Source organism: Bos indicus x Bos taurus, chromosome 23, assembly GCF_003369695.1.
Source record: "Bos indicus x Bos taurus breed Angus x Brahman F1 hybrid chromosome 23, Bos_hybrid_MaternalHap_v2.0, whole genome shotgun sequence".
Lineage (NCBI taxonomy): Eukaryota > Metazoa > Chordata > Mammalia > Artiodactyla > Bovidae > Bos > Bos indicus x Bos taurus.
In genome coordinates, this window is record NC_040098.1 from 29736490 (window position 1) to 29751690 (window position 15201).

The following is a 15201-nucleotide window of genomic DNA, read 5'->3' on the forward strand; positions in this document are numbered from 1 at the left end:
AAATGTTCAAAGGAAGATATGTATTTTTGAAAAATAACTTTTGATTTGGGTAATATTTGACAAATGTTACAATGAGGCATGTGTTGCGTATCATGAGAGGGGGATTGCAAAGAGTATTTATGGAATAATCTCATAAGTTCGTTAAAAAAAAAAGGTTAAATACACTTGTCTACAAAACTGGCAGTATACACAAAATGTTTAACCAGGGTTTTATGAGATGTGATAAGAGGAAGTAAGGAGAGTGGGACTTTTCACTCTGAAAATGTTCGAATCTTTTAAAAACCAGGAGTATATATTGATACAGCTTTTATAATAAACATTAGGTAATACAGCTGAAGCAGAAATTGCTAGACAGTATAAGACTTTGAGACCTCAATTCATTTTTATTAAATTCAATTTTTCTCTTCTTAAGTAAGCATCTCACTCAATTTTCAGGCATTCAGAGGAATGCTTCCCTGGTCTGGAGGATCATAAAACATTCAGACCCAGGAAAAGACAATCATTAACTGCTGTCCAGTTTATCAAGGAGAAAAACTCCAGGTAGACAATTAGCTACAATTAGCTCCTAAACAGACATCTAGCTCCTAACTAATGAGCTGGGGTCTTGAGAAAGGGTCAAGGGATGGCGTCGCAATGTCTGGAGAAACTGAGAAACTGGGGGATCCAAGAAAACCATAAACTGACAAACTGGACATTGAGACATTTAAACTAGTTGGTCAAAAAATGACATATATTAAAGTCATGAGCCAACCAAAAATGTACAGATCAATACTAGTAAAGATACAAAACTGCTGTAATCCCTGCCTTTTGGGGCCTCTTCACCCCCTCTCAGTGTCTATACTGAAGGCTTTGTATCTCTATCTTCTAAAATAAACTTTGCCTGTGTGAGTGTTCGAGAGTTAGCAGAATTTATTCTTCAGCTCTGTGAACAGAACTCAGGTTTCATGTTTCACTACTACTAGTACTAGGTTGGACAATCAAACAATTTGATTTTTTTCTGGGTTAGACACAGAGTGGTTCTGCCTGTGATGACAGAAGAGCCTCGGATTCGCTTCTTTTGTATCAAGGACTTATATTAATCTACTGAAATTGGCGGTAATTATTCACATCACAATGATTCATATTACAGTTTAGTAATGCGGTTCACACAGGGTACAAGCACTTGGAGTATCTTGAAAACATCTGACCCCATAGTTCAGGAACAGGGCTCATAGGATACAAAAGGTAATTTTGTACATAGATTTCTACTAGAGAGACCCTGATAGGGGAAGAAGGTAGATTTTTTTTCCAGGGTTGGGATGGGAGGATGGGAATATAAGTGTTAAACTTGAAAGGAGAGAGCTAGAATCAGAAAGTATAGTCGAGGTGGTGATGGTGGTAGTGTGTGAATCGTCATCATTCTTACAGAGATTCATACTTTGTGAACTTACTTGAATGTGTAGTCAGATTCTGTGTCCAATAACAACAGTAACAATAATAAATGTTTAAGAGGTGAGTTGGAACTGAACACAAGCCTCCTCTTATTGAAAAGTAAGGTCTGGCTAGCCTGCCCTCAGGCAAGTCCTGAGTAAAAAGGACAGGATATGTATTGGTCACAGAGATTCCACTGGCCTTTCTGTCCACCCCAGCAGCACCGATTAGACACACGGGACGCAGGAGTCTGGGTGGGTTGCACACTTTATTAGGACATACTCTACAAGAGAAAGGACCAGAAAGAAAGGGGACCTGGGTCCACTTGGGGCTGGATGAAGAGACTCTAAGATCAGAGAGACGAAAGCATCTCCATGTGTATGTCCAAAAAAAAAAAAACAGTCAACTTGATACATTAATGCAAGCTCCACACAGTTCTGGCTTTTCCCATGATAGTTATTTCGAAACTTTAAGAAGTTTTATTTTAGTCCCCCCCAAACCAAAAAAAAAAAACACCACTGACTACTCAACTTTGGTGTCCTGGTGGCAACCTGCCTGTCTCTGGTTCTTCCCTAGGGAGTGCACAGAAGGCAGGAGCCTCAGCAGGGTGACCAGGGACTTTCGAGAGTTGAAAGACATACGATAAATAAAATGAAAAAAATTACAAAACTATAGGGACTTGGAGATCCCATGTCCTAACGAATCGTCCAAGGGTCGGCGCTGGATCCCCCGGGCGCCTCACTGCCCATCGGAAGGCCTGCTTCAGCCTTTTAAAGTAAGGCAGGAACCCTTTTTCCAGACAGCGAAGAAGGGAAAGACTTTGCCGGAGAAGGAGGCGGTGAAGGTGAAGATGGGCGCCTGGGTGTCGGCGTCCAGCAGGGCCACGCGCCCCGCCTCGTAGTCCAGGGCGACGCCCACGTGGCGCGGGATGTCGCTCAGCGGCAGGTCGGTCCCCGGGGAGGTGCTGGCCCAGCACTGCTGGTGGGAGAGGACCACCGCCCAGACGCCCTCCTCGGTGCTCAGGCCCTGCTCCCCCTTCCTCCTCACCTCCTCCCCGACCACCCCCACCGTGCATCCGCCGCCGTCCCCCAGCTGCACCTCCACCTGCCAGCGATGGCGTCCCGAGGAGAAGCCGGGGGACCCCAGCACCACCGGGAGACCCTCGAAGCGCAGGGGGCTGTCGGGCAGGTTCTGCTTCTGCCGGGTGTACCTCACAGACTTCCTGTCCTCGGAGAGGACCAGGCTCCGGCTAGCGGTCTGAGGGTCCAGAGTGACGACCCCTATTGGGAGGAAGGCGTGTACATCAGAACTGGCGGCTCCGAAAATGCCCCTAGAGGGAGCACTGTGAGTGGGAGGTACAAAGAGCATCCGCCTTGTGCAGCCTGTCATTGTCCCGCTTCTCAGAACCTCAGTTTTGTTCCAGGAGGCAGAGGATGACATCTATACCTGACCGGCAAGGGGTGCTGCAAGGCTTTGCTTCTCAAAGTGGGGTCCATGAATCAGGACCATCACTTGCCTGGGAGCTTGTTAGAAATGCAGAATCTTGGGCCCTAACCCAGACCTACTGCATCAGAATCTGCATTTTAGTAAGACCCCCCCCACCCCCCACAGTTGAGTTTTCTACAAGTTAAATTTGAGAAGCAGAATAAGGTGATGCTTTTGGAAATAGTTTCTCAGTTAAGCACCAATTTAAAAGTTGTGTCTGACTCTTCGTGACCCCATGGATTGTAGTCTACCAGGCTCCTCTGTCCATGGAATTCTCCAGGCAAGAATACTGGAATGGGTTGCCATTCCTTTCTCCAGGGGATCTTCCCATCCCAGGGATTGAACCTGGGTCTCCTGCATTGCAGGTGAACTCTTTGCCATCTGGATCACCAGGGAAGCTTAAAAGTAAATGCTATTTAAAGAATTGTACAGTATTTGTCCAGGTCAATAAAGAGTCTAGGACAAATTTGGGCAAAAAGACCAAGCATTTGATAAGTATTTTAAATAAATAATATGTATGTGTAATCTAATATTAATTGAGCACTTACTATGTGCCAGGTATTATACTAAGTTTACTAATACATGAATTCATTTACCTTCAACTACTTATGGGATGGGTACTATTATATTAATTATAATAGTACAAAGAGGGACAAAGAAGCTTAATGACTTGCCAGTGTCTCATAACTAGCAAAAGCTAGAACAGAGAACCCAAGCAACCAGGCTCCAGAGTTTGTATGTTTAATTGTTCTGTCCTTCTGTCTTGGAGTGGATGGATGAGTGCACGAAGGGATAAATGAAAAAATGGCTCCCAAGGCCCCCAAGTGTTTACCTGATTCTGTTTCCAGATGATGCACCAGATTTTCTGAGGGAAGCAAAAATAGAAAGACCTGCGACTTATTACTTCTTATAGGCCTTATTATTATTAGATTTATAGGACTTATTAGTTCTTATTTCAAATAAATAAGCACAGTGTGTCCTGGGAACAATGTGAGGACAAGGACAGAAGAAAGGGGGCTTCTGCTGTGAGAGAGATGATGTCCTCACCTTCCTGACTCTGCCGTTCCCATCCTTGGGGAGAGGGGATGCTCAAAGGAATGGTCTCTCTGGGCAGAGTAGGATCACTAAGGGAAGGCTTAAGGGATGGGAGACGCCTTGAGCCAGGTTGGGAAGGTGAAGATGGAGCTTCATGGAAGGCAGATGGGAAACTGATGGGAATGGGGGAAGTTGCTGTCCCCTTTCACTTACCAGAGAACGCCCTCATCATCTCTGGGAGGGTGAGTATTTTCCTGTGGAGATCGTGGATCTTTTTGACAAGGTCAGGAGAAATGGCCTCTGGACTCACAAAAGTCTTCATCTCACACCTGCAGACAAGGTGGTAACCAGTTAGGTTCTAATTCCAAAAATAATGTTCGGGTCATTCAGACCCAATGAGGCTAAAATCTGACTCAAGAATCTTGGCATCTGTGGTGAATAATTAGATTGAGTGACATCTCTTATCTTTGCTGGTAATGTGGAGTTACTAAAGCAAGAAGCCTTTCAGCTAGACCTAAGAGGAACTAGGTAACCACTTCTCAGGAATTAGATACAGGTGCTTTAAGAGAATGTACCCCTGGGGACCAAAAGAGAAAAGATCACCACCCCTATTAGCCTCTAGAGGGCGGTACAGTGCCATTTGAAAAACAGCCTTAAACAATCTAATTTGCATGATGTTTGGTACAAAGGGAAAGGGGTTGAAGAGGGATGAAAAAAGGAGATGAAAGAAATCCTACACCGCAGTGAGAAAGACCTCAATGCTGGTTCCGGTTCAGTCTTTGCTTATCAGTCTCTGTGTGACTGACAAGCACTTCTCCTCTTCATCAGACATGAAGACCTCAGAAAAACTCTTCTAGATCTAGATCTCTGACACTCTTTGGAAGTATGTTTAGAGAACTTCCTGATTCATGGGCACCTGACTTCAGCCCCCCTACACACACATGGGCAACAATACATGAGGACTCTTCCCTAGTCACTGTGTCTCAAGTTGAGTGGGAAAAATGATTGAAAGAATAGACTGGTCTTTCTGTTTTGTGCTTCTCATATTCTGTACTAAATATTTCCCCTTTGACTGACATTTTACATGGTGTTAAATACTGACTCAAACACTAATAATTCAGGAATTAAATAAGATGTTCCTGGATCAGTTCAACATAATTATTATTTAATTTTTAAAATTATTACTATTTTGGCCGTGCCACATGGCTTGTGGGGTTTTAGTTTCCCTATCAGCCATTGAACCCAGGCCCTAGACAGTGAGAGCATGGAGTTCTATGCCAGGGAATTCCCCATGATTATTATTTATAACTTCACTTCTAAGGGGAAGAAAATGTGTCCCCAGTACCAGTTTAAAAAGGAGCCTTAGCATACAGACCTGAGTAAACTGGGGCTGTTTGTGTGTGAGAGGATGACAGAGTGTCTGTCGAAGTGCTTTTGCTTCTCTGGGTAACCACATGTAGGTGCGAGGTGTAGGAGCCTGCACCTTCAGTCCCACAATGCATGCCTCCCCCGCTTCAGTCTGGGAGAGTGGGGCCTACCTGCTCTGGTTGACTCTGATATCCTACAAAAGGGAAAAAAAAAATGCACTTAGTTTCTATACATCCTTCCCATCAGGGCTTCTGTACATCCTTTCTTCCTTTTCATATCAGCTCAAAACTCTCCCCTCCAGAGAGCTGATCTGTTTAATCACCTACTCATAGACTGCTCATTTACATCATGCTTCCTTACTCACGTGGGACTGTGTTGTCAGTTCATTAGCTGGTTCCTCTGTCTCAGCCTCATCCTAGGAGTGTGTTCTGCCTCCAACCATTAGGAGATGGTGGAGAGCAGGGACCAGGCCTTGAGTTACCAGCCAGAAGATATGAAACAGGATAATGTAGTGATAATCACAACAGGCACTGTTTTCCGAGTCCTTTCAGTGAGCCAGGGACTATGGTAAGCATTTTGCATGAAATTTTTTTTTATGGTCTTTGCAACAAAATTATCTCCCCATGTTTAGAGAGGTTATGAGATTTGCCAGTGTCACAGCTGGCAGAGCTGACTGACACTGAAGCCCAAGACCATCAGACTCCAAAGCCTTTGGCATGACCACTGTATGTGACATGGGAAAGTCATCCAGCTCTTCTGAGACTTCATCTCTGTAACCTCCCTGGGCCAAAGGAACCCAATAACCATCAGTCCCTCTCATTACACATCATCTCCGCTTCCCTTTCCTGTCTCTCTCCAGCATCTTCCAGCCCCCAGCATGGTGTCCCCTTCCTGTGGGCTCCCTCTCCTATCCCATGAGCTGGTGGGGTGTCTCTCACTTGCAGAAGCTCACTTGCTGGCTGCTGACACTTCTCCTCCAGCTCCTTGACCTGGGCACCCAGCCGGGCCACTTCCTCAGAGAGTTTGGAGAGATACTCATCCCTCTCCTTCCATATCTGCCGCTCCAGCTCCGTCAGCCTGGCCAGGAGGAGGCGCTGCTGTTTCCCCAGCTCCTGCTGCAGCCTCTCAAAAGCCGCTTCCACCTGCTGCTTCTTGCTTTCTATCTGAGTCTGCAAGGGGTAGAAAGACAGGCATGGTTAGGGAGAAACTCACAGAGCTGGGTTCCCGGAGCCTCGTTTATATCCTTACTGTTGATTAAAAGGGTCAGGGAGTAAGCAGTTCCAAGATTCATCCTCCCAAATAATATTATGGTATTAATACAAGTAGGTAGGTGTCAGGATAAACTTACCAAGGATGAGAGTCATGCTCTCATCTCGCCTAGAGATTCTAATAATAATGCACATCATGCTCTCAGAGCCTGGATTTTCAAACATACTTCCACATCTGCAATACCATCCTAACCCTCCCATACCATCTCTAGAGTCAGGTGGAGATGATCTCTTAGAGAGCAACTGAAGCTAGAGGAGGCTGTGATTAGAGCACAACTTATGAGAAGAGAGGGCTTCCCTACTGGCTCAAGTGGTAAAGAATCCACCTGCAATGCAGGAGACACAGGAGACACATGTTCGATCCTTGGGTCGGGAAGATCCCTTGGAGAAGGAAATGGCAACCCAATCCAGTATTCTTGCTGTGAAAATTCCACAGACAGAGAAGCCTGGTGGGCTACAGTTCATGGGGTCGTGTCCATGACTGAACATGCATGCACTGTGTGAGAGAATGGTGTGGTGTTGGTCTTAGCCACCGAGGTTGCCATCTACAGGGCATGTTTTGATGGGCATTCAGGGATGCTGGAGATCTTCCTGTCCCCAGACTCTCTCTCCTTGGTCAGAGATTCCACAGTGTGGATTTCCTCCTGGAGAACTTTGTAGCACAAGAAAAGAGATGGGAGGGAGCCAGATACTGCCACACCATCAGCCCACTGTCCTCGGGGTCAGCCTTGTGATCAGTCCTAGCATGCAGACACTGGCATACATTTTCTGGCCCCAGGCTTCCTATGTGAAGGCAATGCTTTCAGGTAGACAGACTGTAATGGGAAGAGCAATGGATTAAGGGTTAAGAGAACCAGGCTTTAGTCATTTCATCATGAGCTTGGACTTTTCCATGTGGCCTTGGGAGCATCACTTTTCTGGACATGAAGTTTCTGCTCTGAAAAATAATGGCTGGCAAAATGGGTCTTGGATTAGAAGATGCCAGAACCACTTCCAGCTCTGATATTCTGGGATTCCTCAACTTGACCCCAAATGCCCTTCTGCAGAGACAGCGGCAGAAGCAAGTCAGGGAGGTGAATAAGAACAGTCTGCCCATTCTTCCCAGCCAGGCAATGGACACCAGATAACAAGCTGCCCCAGAGTCTGCTAAGAAAACCCCTAAATGGGGATTTCCAAGTGGGAGAAATGGGTAAAATTTTTGTTTAAATAAAGTGAGTTTTAAAAACAAATAAACACAATGTGTTAAATAACTTTATTCTAAAGTTTGACTAGTCAGGTAGACTTATGAAAAGCACTTTTGAGCACTTATCAGAATATGGACATAACTTTCAAATACTACAGAATATTATTTTAATATTGCAAGGTTTTAGGCCTAAAAATGTATCATTTACTTTACGAAATCCTACAGCAGAAATCCTATAGGTCATATTTTCTCAGCACTGGGAATGACAATAAAAATATTAGTTAAGATATAACTAATAAGTACTATATAGCTGTAAGAAAATTGAATTTAGGATCATTTTAAATAGCTACTGGATTAAATAGCAAATCCAAACTGATATTACTTTTGCAGAGTCAAAGGAGTGCTAAGGAGGAAGCATTGAGACTAGAGATAAAAGACTAAATTCACCTAATTCTACCAAAACTACCTTAAGGTCACAGGAAACAATGTATGCTGCTGCTGCTAAGTCGCTTCAGTCGTGTCCGATTCTGTGTGACCCCATAGACGGCAGCCCACCAGGCTCCCCGGTCCCTGGGATTCTCCAGGCAAGAACACTGGAGTGGGTTGCCATTTCCTTCTCCAATATATGAAAGTGAAAAGTGAAAGTGAAGTTGCTCAGTCGTGTCCGACTCTTCGAAACCCCATGGACTGCAGCCTACCAGGCTCCTCCATCCATGGGATTTTCCAGGCAAGAGTACTGGAGTGGGGTGCCATTGCCTTTTCCGAAACAATGTATACATTTGTCAAAACATCATGTTGCATATTTATTTCTCAAGTATACCTTAATAAAAGCTGGGGTGGAAGGAGAAAATGCACCCTTAAAAGAAAGAAAAGAAAAATAGTAATTCTGGCCATGTACATGCCTTATTCATTAAAGTGGAGGATTATCACATCAGAAATTTGTGCAAACCATAAAAACACTTTCAAGTATTAGGAAAATAATTATAGGGCTTCCCTAGTGGTCTAGTGGTTGGAAGTCTGCCTGCCAATGCAGGGGACATGGGTTCAGTCCCTGGTCGGGGAGGATCCTACATGCCACAGTGCAACTAAGCCCACGCTCTACAACAAGGGAAGCCACTGCAAAGAGAAGTCCACACACTGAAACTAGAGAGCCCCCCACAACTAGAGAAAACCCGTGCACAGCAACGAAGACCCAGTGCAGCCAAAAATAAATATATAGAAAATAATTACACTCTACAAGTAATGTTATTATATGATATGTGGGGTGGGGTGTTCTAAATGAAGAAAATCAGGATTTCTTATGAGACTCTGTTCTGCCACGAGTGTCTCTGTGAGACATTTTATTCGTGGATGCTAGGTGGATATTTGATGATTTAGAACAAAATTATACTTATTCCCAAAAGCTGTCTAATGCAGACAACCAAAAATTCTCAAAGTTTACAAGAATCCTTAAAATGTCCGACGGAGCTGATGGGAAGCTTGGGGAATGTCTCAGGACCAGAAGTTATTAAGAGCAGGATCCAGAAGAGCGATCAAACTGAGAGGCCAGGGCTCCATCCAGATACTTGACTGATCACATGGCCCTCACTCCCGTGTGGATCGTCCCCACCCTGCCCCCTCGGAATAAACAAAGAAAGGTGCTGACTGGAGCCACCCCAGATGTGGGACCCGAAATGTGAGACCGGGACCCGAAATGTGAGACCCACAGAAAAGCGCACAAGAAAATAAGTTACCAAGATGAAGGGTTAAAAGAAATTAAACATCACGTAACCTTCAGATACTAACAATAAGGTTTGCTGCTGCTGCTGCTAAGTCGCTTCAGTCACGTCTGACTCTGTGCGACACCATGGACTGCAGCCCACCAGGTTTCTCCGTCCATGGGATTCTCCAGGCAAGAACACTGGAGTGGGTTACCATTTCCTTCTCCAATGCATGAAAGTGGAAAGTGAAAGTGAAGTCGCTCAGTCGTGTCCGACTCTTTGTGACCCCATGGACTGCAGCCTACCAGGATCCTCCATCCATGGGATTTTCCGGGCAATGGTACTGGAGTGGGGTGCCATTGCCTTCTCCAACAATAAGGTTTAAAGACATGGAAAAAACAGGAAAAAGCTTAATTTGAAGGAGAAAAAAAAAGAACTGCAAAACTGTATTTGGAAAACAACCAAATAGAAAGCTCTGTGAAAACTGAGATGAAAATGAACAGAGTTGAAAATTAACAAAAAATGAGAAAAGAAAATCCCCAAAGGAGAAGACGGCCTATGGGGATGTGGCCTTTACCAGGAGCACTTGGAGCTTCTGGTCTTCCCGGCTCTTCATGTCGTCAATCTCATCTCTCTCCGTGCTCAGAGCTTCCAGCCGACTCCTGAGACGGTCCTGTGGATAGAAGAATAGGCAGAAGGAGGTAGCTTAGTTCATGATTTGACTCAATTGTCTACCATGTTCCCGGCACATCGTCATGTGCTGAAGAAGTCAAAGGTTAAAAAAAAGACCCACTTCTTGTCTATAAAAGACCACTATCAGGACTTTCTTGGTGGTCTAGTGGTTGGGACTTGGCTCTCTCACTGCCTGGGCCCAGAGTTTGATCCCCGATTGGGCAACTAAGATCCCATAAGCCATGCTGCTCAGCTCAAAAATTGAAGAAGAAAAAAAAAAAAAGACCACCATGTAGAGATGGAGTCTGTCACAAGTGAATGACATACAGACAAATGCAACAATTGAGGTGTGTACACAGTGAGATGGGTGCACAGCAGAGGGGGCAATTCTGCCTGCAGGGGCAAGGGAAGGTTGTAGAAAGCAGCTACCAGTTACAATGGGCCATGAAAGACAAATTTCCAGTTGGGTAAGAGAAGGGGAGGAAGGTAGTTAATGCCTCTGAACTGTACACTTAAAATTTGGTAAAATGGCTTAAAAAAAAAAAATAGTGAAGCAGACTTAGTGAATTTACAGTTGCTGGCAGGGGGAAGGGTGGGGTGAAGGGATAGTCAGGGATTTGGGGATCAATACTGATATATTTAAATATGTATAGTATATATATTTTTATATATATAAAATAGTTAAATATATATAGTACACACTGCTATATTTAAAATGGGTAACCAACAAGGTCCTGCTGTATAGCACATGGAACTCTGCTCAATGTTATGTGGCAGCCTGGATGGGAGGGGAGTTCGGGGAAGAATGGATGCATGTATATGGATGGCTGAGTCCCTTCACTGTTCACCTGAAATTATCACAACATTGTTAGTTGGCTATACCCCAATACAAAAAAAAGAAAACACTAAGGGGGGGGAAAAAAAGAGTGAGGGGAGTGGAAAGCTTTCCAAGAAGAAGAAACTACTAAAAAGTATTAGAAGCAGGAAAGAGTGTTAATTCAGCAAACAGCAGGTATATAACGGTCAGTCTGTCTGGACGTGCCTGGAGAAGGTGGCTGACAGATAAAGGCAGGATCCTGAATCCAAGTGGCCTTGAATGCTAAAGGCATGGGCTTTCTTCAGACACAGAGTCAGGATCCACAGGATGGTTGTGAGCAGGGGAGCGACATGATGGGCTTTGTGATTTGGGAGGCTCTGCCTCGCAGCAGACTGGAGGGTGACCGGAAAGGTGAGAGTGCAGACAGGGCCCTTGATGGAGCCTCTGTGACAGACGGGGACAGCCTGGATTCCATGGTGGTTGTGGGGATAATGCCGAGGGAAAGATGAGAGATGGTTCCAGGGAAGCCACTTCCAGACCTGGTGACTGGGTGACAAGAGGGACCTGAGGGGCAGATAGGAGTGGATAGTGTCCCCAGGACCAGAGGAACTACTGTACTGCCACACCCCACTTCTTGAAAAGAAGAGCAGCTCTTGTAGGATGACCTCCCCATCCTGCCTCCCCTCTGAGCCCCAGCCGTCGGGGCCTTGCTAGGTCCCATACCCAGTCTGGATCCGGGGAGACCAAGGCCACCCTGCCCATGACCTGCAGGAGGACAGCTGCTCTCTCTCCTTCCCAGTGAAGCCGTGGCTAGAATGCTCTGTGCTCCATCACTGTGGGGTCCCTTCAGGGCTGGAGCTGAAGTTCTCCAAGACTGTGAATGGCCACACATCCAAATGGAAGGAACCATGTCTCACTCAGCCTGGGGCTGCCCCAGGTCCCAGCAGCCTGGGGTTGGTCTCCTGATATGGACCATGGCCATATCCAGCCATGGCTCTTCCTGGAGCTCTCCGCTCCATCCCCTTCACCACCTCGGGACACTGTCCTGCCCTAGATGGCCCGAGCTGATCCCATGCCTCTTACCCGGTAAGGCTGGATGGCCTCGTCCAGGAAGCCCACGACGTGGGCCTGGTGGGAGGGACCCTCCCGGCAGAACACACAGAGGAACTCAGCGTCATTCTTGCAGAAGAAGTAGATCTTCTCGCCGTGCTCCTCACAGTAAGTCTCCCCGAGAGGGCCCAGGGGCACAGGGACCAGGAGGGTTTCTCTCGGCTCCTTCTCCTCGCAGAGGGCACAGAGAAGGACCCTGCCGGAGGGCTGGGCCCCCATCTGGGAGGGTGGAGGAAGGCACAGCCGGCAGAAGGCGTGTCCGCAGGCGGTGGTCACTGCATCCTCCAGGGGCCCTTTGCACTTGGAACAGGTAGCCCCTTTGTGGGAGGGGGTCGCGGGCATCACGGTGTCTTCCCCAGCCCGTCCTCTCAGGCCTCTGCCTCAGTCCCCATGAACCCTCTTTCCCTGAAATGGAATCACTTTACATGAATCACAGAGGAAAGGAATGGGAGGCTGAGAGAGGGGAAGGCAGGGGTGTCCGGACAGAAAAGCCACCTGGCTCCACCTCTTGTGCTTCCCAGAGTCCCGGCTACCACTTATCAGCTGAGTGGGTTCAAACTCCAGGGCATCTCGAATTACCCAGCATTCCCCAACAGTGGCCCTGGCAGCCCGTTCTCCCCTCGTCCTAGTCCTTCCGGCCCCTGGGGTGGGGAACAGAGCACACCATGAGGTCACAGGGAGATGGGGTTTCCTGGAATCCTTCCCTTGACCACTGGCGGGTGGGGAGATTTGGGGAGGAGACCTTGCTTCCTGTCTGGCTGAGCAGGTGGGAGCCATAAACTTCAGGCCCTGAGGTGTGCACAGGTGTGCACACAGCGGCAAAGTCCAGCTGGAGTGGGAGTGCTCACTTCCGGGAGATTGTTCTGGGGGCTTTGCTCAATGCTGCAGGTGTGATGATCGCCCACCAGGACCCCTCCTCTGCACTTCCATTTTAGCTTTCAACTGCAGCAAGGAGAAGGCAAAAAAGCATAATAAAAGTGATCTGTGTTGATACAATTTAGAAAAGTCAATAAAAAAAAAAGATAAACAGGTTCAACCACATTTATCTAAGGCTTAGTATTTTCGTATTGTTACATCCAATCTGATAACAGCCCTTGAGAGCAGGTGATGATTATAGGAAATGTAAAGCGAAAGGTAAAGTGACCTTTCCTGAGTCACAGAGCTAGAAAGCTGCAAGGCTGCAGTCTACTCAAGTCTCCTGGCTTCTAGCTGCGTGCCCTTCCTGAACTCCCAGCCAGGACAAGGGGATCAGACAGTCATGGGTCTTCATCCGCTCACATGCATCTGTGTATAAAACCAAGGAAAACACCTCCCATAACCCCACTGGAGATCAGTCCTCCACCCTGTCTCACTCCCTTTCCACTCCAGCTACTTTGTGTATCGACTTCCCTTCCCCCCACCTACACCCTCTGCCCCCAAGAGTGCAGTCCCTGGAGCTGCAGTGTCCAGCACAAGAGCCTCTAAATGCCCGAGGCTGCTGGGCATTGAATGTGGCCGGTCCCAACTGAAAAATGCCGTATGTGTAAAATACGCCCTGATTCCAGACTTTCTTGTTGTTTACTTGCTCAGTCGTGTCCAACTCTTTGCAGCCCCACGGGCTGTAAGCCTCCAGGCTCCTCTGTCCATGGAATTCTCCAGGCAAGAACACTAGAGTGGACTGCCATGCCCTTCTCCAGGGGATCTTCACGACCCAGGGATGGAACCCATGCATTGGCAGGTGGATTCTTTACCACTGAGCCACCAGCGAAGCCCCTTCAAAGACTTTAGCACCATATAAGAAGAATGTAAAATGTCTATGACTAATTTTTTCTACCGATTACACACATTGGTACTATTTGGGGCTAAATATTAGTTTCCTGTCACCCTGCTTGTTTAATCTATATGCTGAGCACATCATGAGAACCGCTAGGCTGGATGAATTACAAGCAATGGAATCAAGATAGGCAGGAGAAACATCAACAACCTCAGATATGCGGATGACAACACTCTAACGGCAGAAAGTGAAGGGGAACTAAAGAGTCTCTTGATGAGGATGAAGGAGAAGAGTGGAAGAGCTGGCTTAAGACTAAATGTCAAAAAAAGATCATGGCATCCAGCACCATTACTGCATGGCAGATGGAAAGGGAAAAGGTGGAAGTAGTGAGTGACAGATATCCTCTCGGGCTTCAAAATCACTGTGGATGGTGACTGCAGCCTTGACATCAGAAGATGACTGCTTCTTGGCAGGAACGTGATGACAAACCTAGTCAGTGTGTTGAAAAGCAGAGGCATTACTCTGCAGACAAAGGTCTGTATAGTCAAAGCTGCGGTCTTTCCAGTGGTCATGTACAGTTGTGAGAGTTGGACCGTAATAAAGGCAGAACGCCAAAGAATTGATGCCTTTCAACTGTGGTGCTAGACAAGACTCCTTTAAGTCCCTTGGACAGCAAGGAGATCAAACCAGTCAATCTTAACGGAGATCAACCCTGAATACTCACTGAAAGAACTGATACTGAAGCGGAAGCTCTAGTATTTTGGTCATCTGACGTGACCAGGCGACTCATTAGAAAAGTCCCTAGTGCTGGGAAAGATCGAGGGCAGAAGGAGAAGAAGGTGTCAGAGGATGAGATGGCTGGCCGGCATCACTGATGCAATGAACATGAACTTGGGCAAACTCCAGGAGATGGTGAAGGACAGGGAGGCCTGGCGTGCTGCAGTCTAAGAGTCGGACACGACTGAGTGACGAAACAACAACAATAATTAGTTTCACTTATAAAAAAATATGGCTACTGGAACTTAAAATTGCATATGTGGCTCACATGGTATTTCTGTTGGACAGCATGGCTCTGAGACTCACAAATCTGAGTGAAAATTATGGCCTCTCACCTCCCTTTCTGTGTGCCTTGAGCAAGCTAAGTAAACTGGCTGAGCTCAGCTAATATCGTAACAGCACTGACGTCACAGAGCAGACTAGAGAAATAAATAAGATGGCGTGTTTAAACCGCTTATGTCAGTATGAGGAATATGGTTATCGTAAATAAACTCTGGCTGGTGTTATTTTTCTTTCTCCTCCCCCACGCAGAGTACATTCCAACCCCTTGCGCAGCCAAAGGCAGGCCGGTTGGAGCATCACTGGTGAAGTTGCTTGTGCCCTGATCCACCGCCCCCGCCCCG

The 15201-nt window shown here is 46.6% G+C and overlaps 1 protein-coding gene across 1 annotated transcript; it reads right to left on the bottom strand.

Moving 5' to 3' along the window:
- Positions 1-1933: 1933 nt before the first annotated feature.
- Positions 1934-12515, bottom strand: TRIM15 (tripartite motif containing 15). The gene is made up of 7 exons (XM_027525214.1): positions 12022-12515; positions 10027-10122; positions 6237-6467; positions 5469-5491; positions 4144-4259; positions 3728-3760; positions 1934-2690 (listed from the first exon to the last, which is right to left on the bottom strand). Exons 1-7 carry the CDS (start codon positions 12388-12390, stop codon positions 2173-2175), a joined length of 1386 nt encoding a protein of 461 aa, XP_027381015.1. The 5' UTR covers positions 12391-12515; the 3' UTR covers positions 1934-2172.
- Between the last annotated feature and the right edge of the window lie 2686 nt (positions 12516-15201).